Raw genomic sequence first — 20148 nt, 5'->3', positions numbered from 1 at the left:
TAACACTTTTCTACACTTACACGCTAATATAAAAGAAAAATGTGTATAATTTTCCTTTCCTGGCCACTTATTAGTCATGATTATCAGCATTAGTTACAGCTGTGATACAAATATTTTGATTACTATGGCTACCATATTACTGGAATCATTTCCACAAGATGGCAAGGAAAGGATATTTCATACTAGAGACGCTATGGGGAACATAAATGTGTCTACATAGTAAGTGGTTCTCTGTGACAAAACAAAGCATAACATGACTCTCAACAACAGACTTCTAAAAATCTACAGTGGAAAGGTCTATGTTAGAATCTAAAATGTTAACATGCGAAGACGCTTTTGTGTGTTCTTTGCCAACACTAGTTAGTTTAAATGACAGCTGCATGAAATAGTCTGTAAAAACAAACTACCACAATAACTCAGTAACAACCCTGCACAGACAGACAGACAGAGACAGACCAGGATTTGTAAAACAAGTGACTGGTTGTGCCAGTGACCAGTCACTACTACTGGCATGCTGACTCTAACTATGGAAGGTAAACGGGGTCAAAAGAGGAGAACAGAAGAAAGAGAATATTGCGACACGGACAATACAGTACACAGTACATCAATGAAAAAGAAATTTAAATGACAGCTACTATTCTGAAGGGAATATGTAAACACGCCACAGGCATTCCAGTCAATCCATTAAACAATCACAACGATGTCATGCAACTACAAGTGATATATAGAAATATATAGATGTATTTTAAACATAGTGTGAAAATTTTACAAACTAGGCTTGATCTCCGCGATGGGAGGCGTTCGAGACCCTGTGAGTCCCTGACTGCCCTCCTTCCCACCAGTCCGCCTACTCCTCCTGCTCCTCTCACTGCCGGAGGCCCTGTCCGTCGTCGCCACCTTTGCCCTTACGGACGCGGCCCCGGCCTCAGCCCTCGAACCTCTACCAGACCTGGATGAGCGGGAGGGCTGGGAGGGCTGGGAAGGCTGGGAGGCGTCCGACAGAGAGGTGCTCCGGGAGGTGCTGTCTTCCTCCGACTGCTCTGTCTGCGTCTTTTTCTCCTCGTCTGACAGGCGGTCCACCAACTTTAGCGTCTCCCCGCTAATGTCTTTAAAGTATTCGATGGTGCGCTTACAAAGCTCACTAGGGTTTTCCTGTCTGTCTGGTCTACATACTCCCTCAATTGCGACACTGCTGATCTGATGCCTGTCCTTCAGTGGAAGCCTTGAGGGCAACTGTATGGCTGCTCTCTCTGTGGCCAGTGCCCTCGTTGGCTGTGAGGTAACCCGAACTGAAACAACTGAGCTAGCTGTAGTAGCAGGGCTGCTCTTTTTAACATCCTTTATTGGTATCCTAGACCTGGGCTCTACTTTGGCTATGGCTGGCTCGCCTCTTTTTTTAACCTCAACTTTCACTGCTTGTTTCGGCTTCTGTTTACCTATGGCTGTTCCCTGCGTGTGAAATGACCATCCTGATGCTTTAACTGGAAGTCTTGACTTGGGCTGCTTTACTTCATTTTCTTTAACTGTTTCATTTTTCTCCTCCTGCACCTGACTACTGCTGTGTACTTCCACTCTTTCTTCTAATTCCCTACAGCAAAGCGTTTCTATCCGACTAGCTTTTTGGAGGGTGGGTTCAGAAGAGGACTGCAAATTAAACACCACACTGCCACACTGTATGTAGTTGGCCTGTACATTGGAGGACTCAAGGTTATTATTGTTGTTGCAGTTTTCAGAGGGGTAATCTCTTCTTTCTAATCTGGGCGAAGTGCGGCTGCTAGACTTGCTGTCTGTAGACTGCCCCTCTATACTAATGTATTCTGGCACCAGCTGGCCCTCAGATATCTCAGCTTTACAATCAGTGAGATCCCCTGAGTCTTTTTTCACAGTTATAGAGGCAGCTATGCCCATCTTAATAGGAGTACGTAATTTCGAATCAACCTTAGAGGCTGTGATTGTGCAAGACGAGGCAGTTTCAGCTATGGCTTCACAGATGGGGGCATCAGTACCAGCATAGCCAGTGTCACTGCGAGGCTGTGCAGGACTGCATTTTGCTGTAGTTGCTGCTGGTGTTGTTGGTGTAGTGCTGCTGTCTGTGGTAGTATCTATAACCTTCACCTTTCCATCTACAGTGGCCCTCTCCCCTGTTTTTGATTGAGAGGAAAGTACCCCCAGGATCTTGCCCCCTCGCCCCTTTTCCCCTGTTTTAGGGTCAGAGGAATGCTCACCAATCTGGAAAAACTGAAGCCTCTCTTCAACAAAGTCCCGCTTGCTCATGTCAATAGCACCACTGCGGGTCATCTCAAACATCTTCCCTTCGTGGAAAGGGAAAGGGTTAGGCTCACTAGTCGGTGTGCTCTCATCAGTTGGTGTTCGAGCAGGGGTTGTGTCAGGAGTTGTAGCCTGTGAGTCCTCCACTGATAAGCCGTAGGGTTTTGGGTCATCATCTTTTGATTTGGACTCAAAAACCCCTTCATTATCAACCCCTTTTGTGGACCAGGGGTCAAAGTCCAGACCTTTGGTGGCCACTGTTTTAAAGGGTGAATTCAGCTCCTCTTCAAGTTGATAGCCAAAGTAGTTTTCTCCAAAGCCCTGTCTATCTGGATGTCTTCCTTCAAGGGTGTAATCTTTTTCATCCCCACTACTTTGCAGAGAAGATGCACTGATTTTAGTCTTTCCATCTCCCCCTTCCTCACATTTCTCTTCCTCTATCACTTCAAGCTTGGACTGGCTAAATGCACCCGCTGTTTTTCCATCATTAGACAGACTAGATGTTTTTGGATCTTCACTCAGTCCATCATCCTCATCCTGAAGGTCATACCCATCTAAAGAGTCAATTTCAGTTGCATCTGTGTCATGAGAGAACTCAGCAGTGGTCGCTATTGAGCAGTCAGTGATTGACTGATCATTGCCATTTTGCTCAAAATCAGCCTCCTCTCCCTTTACTACACCATTAATCCCAGAGTCCTTATTTCCATTTTTCTCAGATTTTTTGGGTTTTGGACGTTTCTCTCCTTCTTCCTTCATTTTAAATGTATACTTTTTGAGTGGGATGGGATGAAAGACGGACTCATCATCGCTAGAGTCACTGTTATCAGCTCCAGGGGGAATAGGGGATGGAGGCTGGACCCTGATGACTGGCTCAGCTAAGAGGTGTCTATCATGTTCCTCTTGCAGGTTAACCTCCATCATCTCTGTCTCTGAGGAAGAAGCACATGAACCCCTTTTCTCTGGATTGGACTGTTCTGCTTCTATAGGAGGAGGTGGTGGAAACTCTATATAAGCCACTCTTTTGTCCTTTGACCTTTGTCTCTCTCCATCCTGCTTTTTATTCTCTGGGGAAGCTGGCTTAGGTTTTTCCTTTGAGGGCTCTTTGTAGATGAAGGTCTTTCCTTCTTCCTCTTCAGACTCCTCTGGGATAGGACTTGGCATGCCAGGCATGAAGCCTATCACAGAGTCTGGCGTTCTGGAGGTCAGGCTCATTTCCTCTGAGCTGGGGGTCTCAGGGGTAACAGGACTTTTCCCAGAGCTTTCCATGAAAGTCACTTGTTCTAGAGTGTCATCTTCTGGACTTCCTTGAGGCGATGGCAACTGCTTTTGTTTGACAGAGTAAAATGCACCCCTGGTTTCATGCACTGTCCTACTCTCATGGCTTACTATCTTTTTGTATGTTCCCAGCTGACCCGAAGCTGTCTCTTTCTCATACTGCTTTCCTACTTGGATGCTGACATAAACAGGCAAGGGCTTAATATCTTTAAAACCCTCAGTTACAACTACAGGAGTTACTTGATCCAAATATTCTACTTGGTCACTATCAACACCATTACACACTACATTTGACTGGCTACCCTCTGATGAATCTGTGGATTTTCCTAATGATGATCCACGGGTAGACTTGTTGGATTCAGAGCTACTGTGTACCCGATTTCGAGCTGAACTATGAGACCCTGCCCTCTCAAATGGTTCAATAGGGGTATCAGTTTTTAAAGGGGGAGATTTCTGATTTTCTGAGAAATTAGATGGCTTTCTTACAGGAATTTGTGATTCCGAGTTTTTTTTTAGACTATCGTTGCTGGTTGGACTTTCTCGGACAACAAATTCTGTGTAGATTATTTTTTTTGTTGTTTCTTGTCTTTGGGAATCACTATTATTGCTGCTTTTCATAGAATCATGGATTAATGAATTAGATAGTTTGGGAGATTGAGGTTTATAGTTTCCATACCCCTGGTTCTCCCATGTTCTGAATAACTTGCTCTCTTCTTGATTTTTTCCACTAGTCTCATGCTTGGGTGAGAACTTATTTGTTTCACTCTCTTGACAACTCCTCTGATTTCCCACACCATCTCCTGTTTTTGGGACACCTGAACCAGCAAATACCTGGTAAACAGGAAGCTTACTTTCCTGGAGCTTTCTGATAGGGGGATTTGAATTCTGGACACCCTGAGGATTCCGATCTTGCCTTTGAGCCTCTTGCTCAAACTTTAGCCTCACTGCACTGACTTTGGAGGAAGACATCTGAAAAGGTTTAGGGCTTTCACCTGTAGTTACCTGTGATTTACCATCACCTTGTCTTCTTGAGTCGGAATCACAATACTGTAACAATACTCTCCTTTCTGGACTGCTTGGTAAACTGGCACATTTCCTGTCACTGGAGGTGAACCTGTCTCGAAGCCTTTCCCTGCTCCACTCTTCCCCACTACTCCCACTCCTATAAGCTGATCTTTCTGGACTGCTGTGTGTAGAGCTGGGCCCTGACCGTGATTCTCTGAAGTCTGGTCTACGAGATTTCTTCTCTGGAGATGACAACTCATCATTGAGCTGTTCTGTTTTATCACGGAAGAACTGAGACACCTCACTTAGCTTTTCCTCTGCCTCTTTTACAGTTCTGTCCACCCTGTCCTCATATATAAGCTGTTCTCTCTCTTTATTCTGCGTGTCATCTGACACACGCATCCAAACAGACTGCTTGGGGCTACCAGGCTCAGATGAATATTGCAAAAGTGTCAGTTTGTCAAAGTTGTCATCAACATTGGCCATCCGTCCAGATTTATCAAAGACGTTTCTTGTTGACCTAAAGACATACTCTGTCCTTGGCCCAACTGATCTACCCTCACTGTGACTGCTTCTATCTGGTGAGCAGAAGCGAGACCTATCTCTCAAATATTCTTCTGTGTCAGAATGAGATTGGTCAAATTTCTCAGAGAGTAGCATTTTCTCTGCAAAATTGTAAGACTCCCCTCTAAGCTCTGATGACTCATCCTCATTGTACTCAACAGACTGTTGGCTAAGTAGCTTTAGAGTTTTGTAAGAGTCATCTGTCATGAGCTGGGCTGAATTAGGGCGACTGTCTTCTTCCTGGGACATGGGTGTGTTCACTCTTGGGGAGTCAAGGTACACTGGGAGAGACTCCTCGGTCTCTTCCTCATCTTGTCTATTCCCTGGATAGTAGTACATTTCCTTCTCTGCATGGTTTTTTGTCTCTCTGATGATGACTTCTGTTGGTTCTGTTTTATTGCCCTTTTCAATATGAACCTCAATTATTCTTTCAACTTTAGGCTTGGAGTTGAGATCCTCGAGGACTCTCTGAGATGTTTCCTCATTGTTTGACTTGTGTTCAAACAGTCCAGCCAGCTCTCTAGAAGGGTCTTTGCCTGACTGAAATGCCTTCATTATGTCATGCACAGACATCGTCTCCTCACACCTCTCAGATGCTGATTCTTTGCCAGGTGGTTTGTGGTACACCATCCTGGTGGTGGTAGTGATATGAGTTTCCTCCTTTACCCTCATCCCTTTCCCCATGGGATCTTCGTCAGGGCTGACTTTAATTGAATAGCATTTATTCTGGTCTGCAGTTGACGTAGTTTGATTTTGATGCCCTTTAGCATCTGAATCAATATATCTTACTGGGTGAGCATCCTCCATTGCAGGTTGTTTGTTGTCCTCTGGAGACTCATAACTCCTGATGACATGGACAACCTCAGTTCTAGTCTCAGTGATCACTGGTGGAACTGGGATATCCTGAAAAAGGGCTTTGGGGCCCATGCCTTCGGCACTTTGAGGGGCAGAGGGTGTTCTTTCACTTCTGGTCTCAAAGCCACTGTCTGAGAGAGGGCTTTTATCTTGTTCATGTGAGATATCATCAGGGGATTCTAGCACAGTATCTGCTCCAAAAAGCGTATCAGCTATTTTACTGATCTCCTTGTCAGAAGAAGAAGACCTCATGTTTGTTGGAGGCATTTTGAGCTTATGCTCCTGAACTGCTATGGTGGGTTTTAAAACACGTTTCTGCTTCTCTTTCCCATCTTCTTCTCTTTTGCCCTCATCTGCTTTATGCTTTGTATCATACATTTTGGAGAAAGAGCTGCTGCCCACATCAGTGGCCAGGTAGTCAACCACTTTGGACAGATTGAAATCTCGATCAGGAATTGTTTTCGATTTGGCTTGAGGGACCACTGTCTCATATCTTGGAGGATAGCTCCAGTTGCTTGGCGGTTGTTCAACTTGTACTTTCGAGAAATGTATGTCATCCAATGAATCCCTGGTCAGGGAAACCCTACCATCCTTCACACCATCTTTAGTGAGGATTTCACTGACTTTTACCAAGTCTTGCTTTACTTTCTCCACAATCCGATATGGCTCCTCATCTTCTATCTTAGCCTCTCTGGGAGAATCAGACTGAAATCCTTTATTTGCTATGGAATTTGGGTCTGTCTGCAAAATGGCTGACATTCGAATCAAGTCCTCCTTCATTTCAGCTACATCCTTCAGAATCTCTTGACTAGATGACAGTGGTGATGTGGTATTTGACTTGAGGCCAGCAGAAAAGGGAGCTTTGATAGGGGAAAGCGTTTTGGCAAAGGAAGACTGCAACTGAGCATTTACCTCAACTGGCACAGTCTTCCTTGGGGATAGAAGAGCAGCAGCTGACTTTGACACCTCAGGTAACTTTTTAAACTGGTGTTCTGGCAGCACATTAATAACAGAGTACACTGGAACAGTCATTGTACTAGACGTTACAGCAGTGGTAACATTAGTGGGGGATCTTAGTGAGGGATACAGGGAATTAGAAGCTGATGATCTAATGGACTGATATGAGGAAGACGCAGAAGAAGACATGGACTTCAGGGTGCCATAGCCTGCAGAGCAAGAATTGAATGTTTTTTCAACTTCATCAAATGCTGCATTGACACTTGTGGTTGCAGCATTGGTGGTTGCTTGTATCCTTTCTTGCAGACTGCTGGAGAGAAGAGATGTTGGGGATGAAGAACGGTACTGTGTGGGCGAGACACTTCCATTAATCAAAGCTGCAGCACTTGGGGAGGAGTTGGATTTCAGTGGTGATGAAAGGGACGAAAACAGGTTTCTTGCAGGGCTTGTGACATCAGAGGCAAAGGAACGCACAGAAGAGAGACCAGGTACAGTTTTTATAGGTGATGAGGATGATGCAGTGCCACTAGATCCTCCCATAACAGTCTTATATGGCAGGGATGAACTGAACATACTCAGAGAAGATTTGGGAGAGCTTGGTGGGGTCATGCCCATAGATGATCTTTCAAGAAGAGTGCTCCCTCTTTCAGGGACAGTTAAAGGGGAGGTTCTAGCAGACAATGCTGCCAATCCTTTCATAGACAGAGGATCTGGGGCACTTTTGCCCGGTGAAGAAAGGGGACTGGGGCTGACCTGGACGGGGTACTGAGCTTGCTGGACTACCGTTTTTATAGGAGAGGAGATGGTTCTGTAAGATCGGATGGGAGAGGCTATGTCACTAACTGACTTTACAGAAGAGGCAGGTGATCCAGGGATGTTTGTCTTGATGGGGGAGGCAGAGTTGATGGACCAGACAGACTTTAATGGAGAGGCAGAGGGCGTGTTGGATGACGAACTGGAGAGGGAGCCAAACCCAGACTTGGCTTGGCCAGGGACGGCGACAGGAACAGGCGACCACGCCTGATAAGGTCTCGTTGAAAAGACAGGTTTGTGAGGGTAGCTAGAAGGCTGTGTTCTCGGCGAGCTTCGATCAGTTGTTTCTTCAACAGTAATTTAAACCAAAAGCAATAAGGAAGTAAAAAAAAAATCCAACATAAAATAATTTGAAATAAAACATAAAAACCAGAAAGAGAAATTTGAGTCAGTCAGAAAGGGCATTACTCTCAAAGGCATAATTTTACACTTGAAATGTAAAAGGCCCATATTACAATGATGATGAGCAATGAGAATAAATACACTCAAAACAGAATGGATCTTGGAAAAAATAAACAAAACAAACAAAAAACAAAAACAAAAATGCTTGATATGATAGATGTGACAAAAAGGTCATGATAACCAAAAATATGCAATTCCATTGACTTTTGATATGCTTAATCTATTTGCTCCTAACAACACTGCCTTTTACTGTGTATGTTTGATTAAAAGGTCTTTCTCTTTTCATTTAGTACATTTTCAATGCCAGGTGACCCCACAAGTGTATATTATTAATAAAAAAAAAATATCACCTTAATATTTTGGTCACAACTTAAAATAAAATATGAGGTTGCACTTTACAAAAAAATGTGACCTGCAATGAAAGATTTATTTAAATGGTCACAATTTTATCTCTAGCTAAGTATATTATTAAATAATCCTAACACTTTTCACAAAATTGTCAGAAAGACAAGTTTAGACATATTAAAATAAAGCAAAGATAGTGCATCGAGAAGAAAGAGCTCCGGCCCTAAAACATAATATCTGTGAGAAAAGGTATTCCAAGATTTAATTAAAGGGAAAAAAAATGTTTTTAAATCAAATCTTGTGCTCTAAAAGAGTCACTGTGGGGGGAAGAAAGTTCATGTAAAGTGCAACCTATTTCATGTTAATATACACAGCCGCACGCAATCATAAAGCCAATAAAAGAGTGAAATGGCTGCTGAAAGAATGAGAACAATTCAAAATAATATTTTTATTCAACATGAATTAAAACATTTCTGTTCAAATGATACACGAACAGACATTGACACCAGTGACAATAACATAGCAGTCAAAACAGGGAGACATTTTGTCAACATGGGGTGGGTAAGCAAAGCATGACACACAGGAAACCATGCAAATGTTTGCAGAATGAAAGATGATAAAAGAGTATGTGTTGGGTGGTAGGAATAAATGCTCGATGGACATGTTTTGTCAGGGTTCTATATTATATGTAAATGAGAGGTAGAAATATGTAAACTATATCATGGGACCTTTCAGACACTAAAACTGATTAAAATAACATAAATATCTGAAACCAATTAAAAATTTCACGTAGGTAAAAATGGGAAACTCACTCGCTGCTGGGTCGGTCAAATAGCTGTAGCGCTTACGCAAAGCTAAGGAGGCAAAGGTATGACGTCGCTCTGGCTTTTCAGTCTGAAACAAACAAAAAAGAACAAAAGATGCTTCAACATAAAAATGAAGTAAAATGTGCTTGAAACGAACAGAAATAAATATTTTTGTTAACTTGTTAATTTAGAAGTTATAGTGCAAGGAAATAAACCTGCTTTTTTAGTCTACCAGTGCATGCTGTTAGTACTTGCACAGGGAGGCACTACAGTTATGTGTCTTCAAAAAACTGTAAACGATATATGATTTGCATGTAATCCCTGCACTAGTAATTGGTGCAACTTACAGTTAAGTATGGTATATTGAATAAATTTCTTCTCATCTTCACATCATGGTAAATCTTAAAACGTCAATAATAATAACTGCGTCAGTGTTGGTATCAATAGGTTCTCCAAATGTTCATATTTAGCATTTCATGATTTAAAATCTAATCTGATGCCAATTTTTAGTGTAAAAGCAATTACTAGTGTGAAATGTAGCCTTTGTAAAGAGTTGGGTAACTCACAAAAGTGAGTGCAGTGTGTTTATTCTTTGCAGACAAACAGCCTAAGTTTTTGAAACTATGACTACAGTTTTTTGCAAATCCTAATGAACTTGTTTGCCGAACCTTAACTATTCCAATATCACACTGTTGTTGAAATAAACGTTTATTGTTGGAATCCTCTTCCATAAATGTTTTGCCATGCAATGGAGAGAGTTAGTACTATTGTTACAGAAAAGCCAAGGAAAAGAACAAAAAATACGAGAAACCCCAATACAAAAAAACAACGACTAAGGCTACGTCCACACGTACCCGGGTATTTTTGAAAACTGAGATTTTTCTATGCATTTCCACCTTTCGTCCACATGTAAACGCCGTTTTCGGTCACTGAAAACGGAGATTTTTAAAAACGCCTGCCAGGGTGGATATTTTTGAAAACTCCGTTTTTGCATTTACGTGTGGATGAGGAAAACGGAGAAAATGCAGCGTCAAAGGTGTGCGCCTTTCTTGATGTCACACTGTGCGCCACGTTAATGTTTCGGTGAAATGAATTTCTACAATGGAGGTAGACTGTTACTGTTAATTTTACTGTCTGCAGTGTTTAAATGCTTACACATACACACACAGTTATTGTCCCTCCACACATACGACTCGGTTCTGCTTCTATGCCCCAGCTTTGTTTACTATTTCCCACCGAGGCTTCTAGACTTCTGATTGGCCAACATTTCTACACGGTTAGGAATATATCGCCACCTGTTGCTTTGGCATGTTCCTAGCAGCATTTTCCATCATTTTTTCGTTTACGTGTGGACGGGATTATTTTATAAAACGAAAACGGAAAATCTTCGTTTTCAAAAATGCCCGTGTACGTGTGGACGTAGCCTAAGTGGACAAATAATAAAAGTTAGGGTTACATGTCTGGCTGACAAAATATACCAAAGTCTCTATATGTTTATAGTAATGACGAAGTCCTGTTTAACATGTATGGAAAATAAGATAGTGATGAAAAACAAGCCGAGATGTTATACAGCAACTGGCTCCACTGGACTTGGGATGGAGACAACGATAAATAAATCCTTGCAGATTAAAACAATTGCCATTTCCACTCATGCACTGCAGGGTCAGGATTGACACGGCTGTGTAAAAACGTGCGCTCAGAAGCATCTTCCACATTTAGGTACAGAACTGAGGTAAGGTATTTGCAAAACGCATATTTACAACGTTCTCTGCAGTAAAGCCAACAGAAAGGACGACAAAGAAGAAGCGGCTTCGTGTGATGATGAAGAATTTGTTTACCTCATCATCAGGATCAGACTCCATATCCTGTGGTATTCCAAGATGCATTGCAGGAGAGGAGAGAGATGACACAATGGAGAGCAGGGAAGTTATAGTGAGCGGGAGGTGAAAATAAAACTCAGGGGATGAAAATGGAGCAGCAAAAACAACAAAAAGCATCAAAAATCTATGGGATTAATAAATACACACAGCAAAATAAACAAAAGCAAAAGCAAAGGAAATACAGTTTCTTGTGATCAATCAACACCACAACAAACAAACAAACAAAGTATTGTTTTGTTGTTGTTTTTTTGGCATAATTTTTATGTACCCACAGAGAGCCAGCCACTAAAGCAAAGCATGATGTGCATGTGTGGCTGCAATGTGTACGTTGTGGGGTCTTATGACTGGCACAGGCTTTAACATTAATAAAAGACACAAGGAGCAGGCAGTCACTTCTAGACCAGGTGAGCTTCAAAGATTTCTCTTGGTCTCGGGAGGACAGTGTTTGTTGTTCTTCAACTGGTTCATTTACATGTAGATGATATGACGTGGCCTAAAACAATCAACAGTTTAATCATGGAAATCGTACCTTCTTGTGGGTTGGCAGTGTGATATTCAAATTGCATATGGCAGTCTGTGGAAGGCCTTTTGTGGTTTTTGGCTCTCTCAGGAAGGAGAGGCGCCCACATGGTTCTTGGCCCATGTCTCTGATCTGCAGAAGACAGTAAACACTTGTTCAACAAAACCTAATGTCAATAAAAAAAAATGCATTTCTTCTTAATTCCAGGAGTAATTATCATTGCACCTTAACCTAGGGCTGTGCGATATGACCAAAATCTCATATCCCGATATTAAGACATCTATCGTCCGATAACGATATAAAATCACAAAAATGTAACATTTTCTGTAAATTCTGTGAATCTCGAGCAGCTCGACTTGCGTGAAGTGTTTCCAGCTGGGCGTTGTGTACCTGGAGTCGAGTGTTTTAACCGATGCATGAAACTATACATTTTAGACATAAGTTGTAACGGCCGCCGTTTTCTTTGTGAGTATTTATTACACGGCGTGCTGCGGGGAAAAGCCTGTTCTAACGTTTGAGACTAAGGTTTATTTTTTAGCACCTGGCGGCTCTTTTTTGCTTCTCATCCGTAAACACTCTGCATCTTTCACGTGATTCCGTTTATTTTGAAAAGTCTCAACAGGATCTTGAGCTTTATTGTGAAAGGTTTATGTGGAACAAGCGGACACACGGTGGTTTTACCGTCGTTGTTGCTAACGACAACGCATAAAAACAAACGCTTGTCTGTCTGTAGTGTGGTTATATTAAATGTAAGAGAAGGAGACAACTTTAAGAAATTAATATAGCCACCACAGTGACCATCAAAACGATGAAAAAATATTGCAGTAAACAATTTTGCAACACCACGAAACAAACGATAGCGTAAAATGAAACGATAGACGTTTTTATATCGTCATCCGATATATATCGTTATATCGAACAGCCCTACCTCAACCTATTGCAGTGTTTTTATATACAAGTAAAGATATAACAGGGAAAAATATAATCCACTTAGAAGCATGTACATGTACATAAGCATGTGCAGAACATGAGATAATTAATGCAGACTCAAGGAAAGGAGAGCTGTTTCTGAAATGCACCTGTATAAAGGAGGCTACAGTAAATGCTAACAGAGAGTGTGACAGGAAGAACACATCCTATACCTTTACGTTGAAAGGAAGTCTGTTTTCCTTGAAGGAGAAGAAGTTAAATACCAGCTGCTGCCCGCTTTTGGCAAGAGGGGAAAGATTGCCATAACAATCCACGTAGATCGGTTTGCCCTCAAGAACCTACAGAAATCCATTATCCAAAAATATAGAATCACAGCACATTGTTTTATTTTATCTGTCAGTGCAGTTTTTATTAGACTCTCTTACTGCAGAACATTTGTTTGCATCCCACCTCAATATCTTTGCTGCGGGCCACCTCCTCAAAGTTCTCCTGCTGCTCGAGGGTCTTGTCCACTTTGTCGTCCGTCATGCAGAAGCAGCGCAGCCGAGCCTCAACAGCATCATTCATCTTGGCGAACACCACAAATTTGGCCAGGTACGGCACGCAGATCAGCTCCCGGTATAACTGAGACGCTAGACTCACCGTCTCAGGAATCTGGTGACAGTCTGCGAGCCAAAACCTGAGGGGGAAAGATCCGAGGCGACACAAAAAGTAAATAAATAAAGCAATTTTGTATGAATCTTCTCACAGGTGTATAACAGTCATTCTAAATAATAATCTAAGTGATCAAACAAATGTGGCTATTTCTCTGAAGGATGCAAAAAGACACATGACATTTGTGCAGTAATCTAATTATAGAGTACCAAAGGGTGCTCTGTTAGTATCAGGCTACACACTCACCGCATGATTTAAATCAAGTTAGGATGGAAAATCATGACTTTGCGTGATGTAACTGAAAGGTTCACTTGCTGAGGTCAGTTTAACAGCATACCTCAACAATCTGTGGTTTACTGACTTTGCACCACACAGTTAAATGTGTAACTGAGTGTAACTCTATCAGAGGGGAACTCGGGATTCTGTCAACTAACTGGTTGCATTTTTGAGCTTTTATCTCGTGGTATATTTGGGCATTCACTGCCAACTTCTGCAAATACACTGTCAATATTTTGAAGCTCACAACAATGTTTTCTGGAAGAGAGTTAAACTCTCTTGGGTTACTTGTTGGGACTTCCACTGAGGTGAGACTAGACCTGCAACTAACTGCTTTTATTATCAAGGTCTCCAGAAAATATAAAATATACACTGATATTTGATATTGATAAATATACACTGAACCAACCATACTTTAACCTACTACCTTTATTATTGATACATCTAGTCATTATTATTTATTATTAATAAAGAAAGTTACACCTGTTTCTAGGGCTCAATGTAGTATATTCTCCCTCCACAAATGTAACAGTTTCACTCCATAATTAGTCCAATTAATCAAAATTTAGAGATTTAGATCATTCAAGTCAGAGGTATAACACGGGCGCCATTTGTTTGTCTGTCTGTTTGTCAGCAAGATCATTTCATGACGATTGACTGACAGCTTGGGCATCGGTATATTTATATATGCAGTGGTCCAGTTCTGATTTGCCGTGTGTATAACATACGAGTGTGTCTCACCTGGCCGAAACATTTGTGGTGAAGGAAACGCAGTCAGTTACAAAGGACAGTGGTGTGGTTCCTGTGATGTCCTCCCACTGCGCAGGGGAGGTTCCTCCTGCATTAAAAACAGGGACAAAAATTTAGCTCACTGCCTTTTCAGCACGGGCAGTTTTTAGCTTACGTAATCGCTGTTCTTTTATCTTCTTAGCTCTGCATTTTTTACTATCATAGTAGAACTGATCAGACTATTCGACTCATAATGATTTGTACAGTGCTGTGCAAAAGTCTTAAGCTACTCCTTATGTTTATTATTTCATTTTGTATATATTCCTCGAAAAATGGAAAATAGGTGTACTGACATGTGAAAACATAAATGGAAACAAAGTAGATAAGGCAAAAACAGAGTTTTCACAATTCTAATAAGCTTGAAAGTCAGTATTTGTTATGACCACCTTTATTCTTCTTTAATTAGCTTTCAGGAAAAGTTCTCCAGGATCCTTGAAGGACATTCAAAGCTCTTCGTTGGATGCTGGCTGTTCTTTGTTCCAATAATCACACACTGCTTCAACAATGTTGTGGTCCTGGCTCTGGGGAGACCCATCCATGACTGAGAGGGTTCCACTGTGTGTTTGTCTAATCAGGTATGATTTTACTGCATTGGTGATGTGTTTAAGATCAATCTCATGCTCCCAAAAAGATGGTATCGCATAGTGAATCTTTCTGCATTCATAATTCCATCAATTTTGACAGGATTCCCAACACCACTGGCTGAAATACAGCCCCAATCCATGACAAAGCCTCCACTAGGTTTTACAAATAGCCATAAACACTCACTGTTGAATCTCTCTCCTCATTTTGTCTGTACATATTGAGTGCTGTGAATGAGTGCTTGACATTTTTTAGGCCTGCCAAGTGCCTTTTCTCTACTTAAATGATTCATATTTAGGGCAGTGTTAAGTGGCTTGACAAACACAACACATCCTCAGAAAATGCCAAGGTAAATGGACTGGACTGAAAACTAATTAAAATATAGCCAATTTCCAAAGAAAAACTTCAAAATTTAGAATTGTTGCTCAAGACACTTTAAAAAAGTCTGTTTTTTGGAAGCAAAACAGAATTGATGATGGGTGGCTCAAGACTTTTGCACAGTGCTATATAATAGTAAAAACATTTTAAAACAAAAATAAGAAATGTAATGACTGTCAAGATATCTTTTAAGGAATCTTGGAAATAAATGTTAATTCTGCAAAAGCTGTTTGCATAGAGGTACCACAAGAGTATTGTCATGCTCCACTAATACACAGGTCGGCTTGCCTGTGATGCTGCAGAGGAGACGCAGGCAGGGTGCCGATTCGCCTCGATGGCCGATGGGATGGCCTTCTGCCGATCTAGGTGGGACAGGGATCGTCATAGTGATCGGCTTGTGGAATTTTCTTCTCCTCGGCTCTACAGTGACAATGGGGCTGAAGGTGGCTCTGTTGCCAAGGACTGCCCTCACCATGTCATCTGGCACAGGCTGGGCCTAAACAGAAGGCCAGGAAGATGTACAGAAAAAAATATTTGGCCATTAAACTCAGATTACTGCCAAATCAGGCAATTTTAAAATATTCTAACAAATTAAGGGATCTAAGCAGTTAAAATGAATGGTAAGGTAAAGAAACAAATCAGTGCACCGTCATCATACAGACCAAACTTAAGTGGGCATTAGAAGTCCTACTGTACCTGCAGGCCAACACGGATCTTCTTGGTGAGAGCTCCTGGGGGGAATGAGGCCTGGACCATGGGAACAGTACTGCTAGAAAGTACCCCTCCATCAGGACCCATATGATTAGATTCCTGCTTAATCCGCGACACCACAGCAAAATACTGTGGAAAATCTCCAGTGACGATGCGGCAAATACGCTTCTTCTCCAACTCGGCAGGACTATCCATCTCTGCAAGATGAGAAGAAGAATTTCACACACACACACACATAAATATATGTTTATATATGTGTTTGTGTACTTTTGCACTCATAAACAGATATTTGCAACAGATATGCAGTATATCTGTTTGTGTAATTTCCATTTGTAGTTTGAGTTGATCAATGGTATTTCTGCAGGCTTTGTCAGCTTACAGGTAATCAGCCCATAAAAAAAGCAAAAATAGGACTGGGCTGAAATGCACCAAATCGTCTATGATCATTAGATTTTTATGAGCTCTTTCAATTAATCTCCATTTGTAAACAAAGACAGGAACGCAGAAAGTTTTATGCCGTAGTAATCAGATGATAGCTGTTCACTGTACATGGAACTCAATGCATCCAAAAGCAATTTGCTTTTCAAATAAATATCTATCCATCTTCTGCTCATCCACTTCCGGGTTCTGTCATAGGTTGAGAGGCAGGGAAGACCAAGGACAGGCTAACACAGACAGTCAGAAAGCCATTCACACTCACATTCATGCCTACATCCAATTCAGAATCACCAATTAACCTAACCCCACTAACTGCATGTCTTGAGACTCCAGGAGGAAGCCAGAGTACCCAGAGAGAACCCATGCAGAACATGCAAACTCCACACAAAAAAGCCCAACGATGGTTGATAAAATGTGGAGCACACCAAATAACCTTCCTGTTACCTTCATCCATTCCAGAAAGCAGCTCTGTGAGGTCTTCTGGTCTAATGTCAGACTGGTGCTCCTTCCACGTGTCACCATTATCACTCCTCAACACGATCAACTCCCTCTCTTTCCCCCGCATTGAACCAAAATGAGGGATCTCCACAATCACAGGACTTTGAGGAAACAGAGCATAAGAATCTTCGTTAAATTGGTGCACAATCTAAGAAAGAAAGAAGAAAAAAACCTTTGATTTGCCTCCTAGCCTACTACAAAAAAAACCAAAACCTACCCAAGGAACTGAGCCCCAGCAGGTCCGACCTCCACCAGTCGGCTGACCAGCCCCTCACCCTCTACCATGGGTGGAGGATAGGCCAGTTTGTGTCTTTTAGCCAGGCGACAAGTAATACGTGTGGGTGCCGTGCATTTCCTGGGAGGGATGATGATGCGCATGCCATTGTGGCGGCTGCCCCTCATGGAACCACCACGGGCATCCACCATGAAACTGACCAAGAACCTGCCAGATGAAGAAGAACATTTCAGAGTAGGAAACAAAACAACGACAAAAGAGAAAGATAGACTAAAGCTACGGACACAAGTGGGGAGGACGATTCCCATGCTGTGATCACCGTACACCAAAATAAAGTGAAGGAAAAGACAGAAAGTAACAAAAACAGAGAAAGAGGAAGAGACAGGACGATAGAGAGGAGAAAAACGATGCTTTGAGTTCTGAAACTTGGCTGTTCTCACCTTCACCTGCCTCAGTTTAGGGAACTAAACACTGTGTGAAACTAAACTGGTTGCTAATGAAGTTGTAGAAAGTTTAGTTTCCAGGACTGAGGCTGTAAGTGAGCACGTGCCAAAGATTCAGCCCCTGTAAAGCAGCATTAAGTGGTCAAATATTAAACACCAGAACTAATGTTTCAACTTGGGTCGATACGATCGGTATTCTTCAAATCAAGAGCACGTTGTGGCGTCCCACAAATACACCAAATTACACAAATAAGAAGACGGAGTAAGTTTTGGGTAGGCATACAAACCTGCCTGTGCAGCTTTAATTTAAAGCCACACATTGAATTTTCTCCCCATAAGTGTTGCTTGCTAAGCATGTTGCAAACGGTAAAATCCCTGTATATTTTGTCAGAAGACTGAGGTGTTATTTTTTATGTGTAATGAGAGAGTAAGGAATAGCACAATAAAGAAGGAGTCCCAAACATGTCGACTACAAACTTCTAAGATCTAAGCAGTGCAAATGAAACACCAGACCACACAGATGACAAAGGCACAGACGGGAGAGGGAAGAGACAGTGACGAGATGAGAGGGAGACAGAGGTGGAGGAGCGAGTGACATCACTGCGCCATCATGGGTGAGAGCAGCAAACTCAGTCATCACCTGGAGTCATACTGAGGGAGCGGGGAGGAGAAGCTGCAAAATAAACACATGGGAGACAATGCAGGAGGCAAACCCCCAGAACCTAGTTTTAGTAGCAGTTCCATAATCACTGGTGGGATCTCTAATGACTACTCGAGATGAAAGAAGACTAAAAAGGTGAAAAAACAAGGGATGCAGTAGAAATAAGGACAAAAAAATGAGGACAAAATGACAATGAACACAGTAATATTTAAATAAACAGGCACGCTTTGAAGGTAAAATGTGTCATAAATAGAAAGAAAGATCCAAAACTTAAAATGATAGATCCCACTATTTAAATTCTCAGTAACACCAAAGATATTTTCAGTTATGTGCAAGTTCTGTGCAAAGACAGCACGCTCTATTCTGAGCAGATCTTAACACTTTATGATGTCGTATATTCAAAGTATGTAAAAGACGCATCGGTTTATCTAAGTGAAACACATGAGCTACTGTACTATGAGCTCACAAAGTATGCGGTTTGTTTCCGTAATGATAAAAATAGAATGACGGCAGTGAACATGGAGGAACTCAAGAGTTTTAGAGGGTGAAGTGTGTCTTGTTGCTTTAATGTAATGTGTACAGTAGCAGCACTGCAGAAATCCCACAGCCCTGCACCTTGTCTGCATCAGTGCTGCAGAGTTTGCTGAATATTGACTCTTTGGGGGAGAGCAAAAGACAGTAAAACATTTGCGTGCAGTAAGCATATAAAATGTGTGATTTCTGCAAATAGTTATATGAATGCACATGCAGTATGTGTGTCGTTTCACATGTACTGTAAGTGTATGCATGCTGGGAAACATCTTCCCAGGCTGGGTGAGAGTGCAGCTGTTCTTACCCAGAGTGAATTGGACTAGACACAGTGTTGTGGCTGTGATCCATAGTGTCAGGAGTCCAGCTGTAGCGTCTCATACACTCCGAACTGTAATCTCTGGTCACAGCAAGGTGCTGGTTGAGGAAGATCCAAAGACACGGTAAAGAGCACAGAAAGTAAAGAATGGGTTAAGAAGAAAAAGGATGACAAAGAAAACTGACAGCAGATTTGCAAAACTGACTAATGGATCCAGACAAAAGGAACAAGGTGCAAGATGACAAAAAGTGAACAAATTATCACTCACTGCAATGATAGATATGGGCTGATTACATTTACAGCTTCTATTTCACCAATGTTTTCCATCACTGTCCATGGTCTTACAACAGCCAGGACACAAAGGCACTTGAGGCGCATAAATAAAAGATGATACTATATAATTATGATGACTGAGAAACTTGAAACTAAAGATCAGCTTTAATAAAAGAAGAAGGATGTGAACACTGAATCTTGGAACTCTCGTACACTGAAAGGAGCATGGGAATGACTTATGGCAAAGACCCAAAACAAACAAATATACAGAAAAGCAAAACTTGAGAGAAATGGAAGGTGAACCACTGCGAATGAAAAATAACAAAACCGACGAATGAGTCAGACATCCAACGACATTTATACCTTATTGAGTGGGTCAACCAAGTAGGAAATGTCTTTACAGACACTCTGAAGCTTAGGGAAGAAGAAAAACAGTTCAGCAGTCGCATTATAGGTACTAGATGGCCCACACAAATTAATGTATGGTGCCGTGCTTCACTGCAGGATTTGTGCTCCACTGAGGAAAACAATTTTGACTCCTTGAATACATCTTGATTCTAGCATCTGCATTCAATAGGTGACTGTAACTGAAACTTCACTCATCAAAAGGCAGATAATTCAAAGCAAACATAATCTCATATACATAATATTTACAGGTTAATACAGCACCAATTTACCAGGAAGCTCTCTGACATAAGACAGTAAAGTAGTGTTGTTAAATAGTCAAATGATTTCCAAAACAT

At 41.7% G+C, this 20148-nt stretch overlaps 1 protein-coding gene across 38 annotated transcripts in view; it reads right to left on the bottom strand.

Moving 5' to 3' along the window:
• Positions 1–20148, bottom strand: part of LOC102308332 (ankyrin-3) — a 118015-nt gene that overhangs the window by 12459 nt on the left and 85408 nt on the right. For 27 of the 38 annotated variants that reach the window (XM_042225542.1, XM_042225543.1, XM_042225517.1 and 24 more), the window contains 14 exons: positions 19769–19819; positions 19121–19230; positions 18265–18297; positions 17164–17388; positions 16893–17047; positions 15996–16207; positions 15588–15795; positions 14292–14388; positions 13071–13299; positions 12833–12958; positions 11700–11822; positions 11129–11155; positions 9297–9378; positions 774–8024 (listed from right to left, as the gene is read on the bottom strand). In XM_042225542.1, coding sequence (XP_042081476.1) covers positions 774–8024; positions 9297–9378; positions 11129–11155; positions 11700–11822; positions 12833–12958; positions 13071–13299; positions 14292–14388; positions 15588–15795; positions 15996–16207; positions 16893–17047; positions 17164–17388; positions 18265–18297; positions 19121–19230; positions 19769–19819 — 8929 coding nt within the window. Of the gene's footprint in view, positions 1–769; positions 8025–9296; positions 9379–11128; positions 11156–11699; positions 11823–12832; positions 12959–13070; positions 13300–14291; positions 14389–15587; positions 15796–15995; positions 16208–16892; positions 17048–17163; positions 17389–18264; positions 18298–19120; positions 19231–19768; positions 19820–20148 lie in introns of all 38 variants that reach the window. The other 11 variants (XM_042225540.1, XM_042225579.1, XM_042225566.1 and 8 more) reach the window with 6 other exon arrangements.

Source organism: Haplochromis burtoni, unplaced genomic scaffold, assembly GCF_018398535.1.
Source record: "Haplochromis burtoni strain Fernald_Lab_line unplaced genomic scaffold, NCSU_Asbu1 Contig_7, whole genome shotgun sequence".
Taxonomy (NCBI): Eukaryota; Metazoa; Chordata; class Actinopteri; order Cichliformes; family Cichlidae; genus Haplochromis; species Haplochromis burtoni.
This window is presented reverse-complemented; position numbering and strand designations above follow the sequence as displayed.